The sequence below is a fragment of the Corticium candelabrum genome, chromosome 7 (genome assembly GCF_963422355.1).
Source record: "Corticium candelabrum chromosome 7, ooCorCand1.1, whole genome shotgun sequence".
Classification (NCBI taxonomy): domain Eukaryota; kingdom Metazoa; phylum Porifera; class Homoscleromorpha; order Homosclerophorida; family Plakinidae; genus Corticium; species Corticium candelabrum.
In genome coordinates, this window is record NC_085091.1 from 528,664 (window position 1) to 531,163 (window position 2,500).

A 2,500-nucleotide genomic window follows, 5' to 3' on the forward strand; every position below is an offset into this window, starting at 1 on the left:
CCTTCTCTACCTGTTCCGTTCGTTGCTGCTGTTCTTGTTTTAACTCTTCTCCTGAAAGGGTGAAGAAACTATTGGGTAGATCGAACTTCAGTGCAGAACGATAATGAGACTTAAACACACAAGCACGTCGATCCAATTTTGGCCTCAAAGCCTCCGCATTTGTCAACACTTCTTTGCACAACATCAAGTGCTCAGCAGCCACATCATCTGGTAAAACCAAAAAATCCTGCTCTCCATCATCCGAAGCCAACGATTTTTTCTCAAATCCGACAGCTTGAAGAAACTCCATCCCACCTTGCACGCTCGCCACTCTCTCTATCAGTGCCTTGTTCGTCCACTTGATCTTTCGATACTTTGAATCATGAAGGTGACTAGCCGCGTTATCCAAATACTTCGATATTGTAACAATACACGCCTGCAGCTCATCTCTATTCTTAGCCATTGTGTGTATCATTACAGCCGCATTACTCAGCGGCTCCTCCTCCAGCTGGCTTGCCAATGCGCCAGTCATTTGATCCCTAATTTCGTCTGCTGGGACACTAACATTTGTAATGGGACAGATAAGATAGATTGCAGAAACAGGTAGCACACTGGGGGCTGATATCTGTTCAACTGCCTCAGCTGTACATTTGCGCGCCAAAACGTCTTTTCTCTCATGATCGCGTCTTTCTGCTTCAATGCGACGTTTTTCCTCGTCGTAATCCTTCCTGAACGCTAGCCCCGTCAGCCTTGTGCTACTCTGTTCCGCGCTCGACCTAGAGAATCGCGCCAAAGCGGCCTCGCCCGCTCGACTTGCGTCATCGCTGGGTTCGACCCTCATTGTGGGGCCCCGCGGGACGAAATGCTGTTGATGACGCCTGTCTTCTTCACTTAGCGAGTGCCCTTCACCCGCACGACGAAACTTAGCGTCGAGCTTCTTCTTCTCTATCCAACCTTTCACTTTCTGCATCACTACTACTACTGTCGCAACACGTACGTAGCGTATCACGTGAACCCTTTCAAATTACCCGTATGTGTGTACATGTGTACCTGTACATGTACAATGTTTTACGTTTGTATACGTAGTACAGTACTGTACAGTGTATACAAGTATGAACATACGGGTAATTACCCGATGCGTAAAATGCTAGGGATAATAATTATAACGCAGACAGGTCACGTGACATATGACCCTACCTGGTAGGCAAGGACATAACACGTGACCAAATAAAATTTAATAATGAAACTTATTTATTATGTATTAAATATGTCTCATAGTGACAGCGACTTGATCTAACAGTATGCGTACGATCTAACCACATTACTGTATTACGTACTAATAATTTCTGTCTCAGTTGGGATTCTGTTTGATCATCTGCTGCATGTAGAGCTTGAAAGATGAGTATTGCAACTTGACTCCAAGCACACTCTTAATCTTATCATTTCTCACCCTCCTGCTCTCGTTATAAAAACCAATCATTCCTGCACTAGCAGTTGACTTGAATTTTTCAAATTCCACAAGTGGAGGACATTCGATTCCAAGCAAGTCACACGTGTACTCTACAACTTCTCGAATGGGCATCGGCTCATCATCAATAACATTATAAATCGCAACGTTTCTATCGTGTTTGTGATTCATAGCAGCGACGACGGTTTGCACGATGTCATCAGAATGAATCCAGTTGAAATAATGTCCTGGCTTATCAATGCGTTGTACCATCCCACTCCTGACCCTGTTGTGTAACGGAGGATCCCTGTCGTAGATTGCACCGAGACGAAACACACTAAGGTGCACCCCACGATCCGACGAAATCTTTTTCCATTGCTCTTCGGCTAGAAACCTGTTCTTTGCCAACCGGGATGTCGCATTGACTGAAGACGTTTCATCCACCCATGCACCATCGACATTTCCATAAATGGATGTTACAGACAGATATCCCATCCACGTGACTTGTGCCATGAATGCAGGCCGCACCAGCTCATCACCAAGTGACGTCACGACGATGTCACCATTTGAAGTCGGAGGGATGGTGCAGAGAACGTGAGTGACGTCAGCAAGAGCAGCTGCTGGGTCTGCAAGCGGCGAGTCCTTCCCTCCGAATACAAACGCTTCTATGCCTTCAGCTCGTAGTTGTGCAGCCTTTTCCTCCGATCTGCACGTACCAGCAACCAACACCAAAACAGAAAAGCTTCATAACTTCGAGCCCACGTATGCAATAATCCGGGATATTTCCGAGGGTCTAATGAAATTTCACAACATTATTGTAAGCATTTGATTCTAAAGTTTGCTACACATACTTGTAGTAGGATTTGTATTGTAGATAATCTGGCAGCTCGAGGCTAAATCTAGCTGCGCTGATTTCCCTCAAAAGTCACGTGCAACACGATTACTGTTGTACAGAGCTGTACTGTTGTACCATGTTATACACTGTTGTACTTTGCTGTTGTACTGTACTGTACACGTGTGGGAAGAAGAGCTCTATTTATAGTGAACTCTGTGGGGGAGACTAGACCACGCCTA

The 2,500-nt window shown here is 45.4% G+C and overlaps 2 protein-coding genes across 2 annotated transcripts in view; both read right to left on the reverse strand.

The window, feature by feature from the left end:
• LOC134181939 (UBX domain-containing protein 6-like) overlaps positions 1 to 976 on the reverse strand; it is a 1,431-nt gene extending 455 nt beyond the window's left edge. The window contains exon 1 of the mRNA XM_062649233.1: positions 1 to 976. This exon is cut by the window's left edge and continues 455 nt beyond it. Coding sequence (XP_062505217.1) covers positions 1 to 949 — 949 coding nt within the window. The 5' untranslated portion in view covers positions 950 to 976.
• Positions 977 to 1,271: 295 nt separating this feature from the next.
• On the reverse strand, positions 1,272 to 2,416 carry LOC134181942 (uncharacterized). The gene is made up of 2 exons (XM_062649236.1): positions 2,278 to 2,416; positions 1,272 to 2,219 (listed from the first exon to the last, which is right to left on the reverse strand). Exon 2 carries the CDS (start codon positions 1,937 to 1,939, stop codon positions 1,331 to 1,333), a length of 609 nt encoding a protein of 202 aa, XP_062505220.1. The 5' UTR covers positions 1,940 to 2,219; positions 2,278 to 2,416; the 3' UTR covers positions 1,272 to 1,330.
• Positions 2,417 to 2,500: the final 84 nt, after the last annotated feature.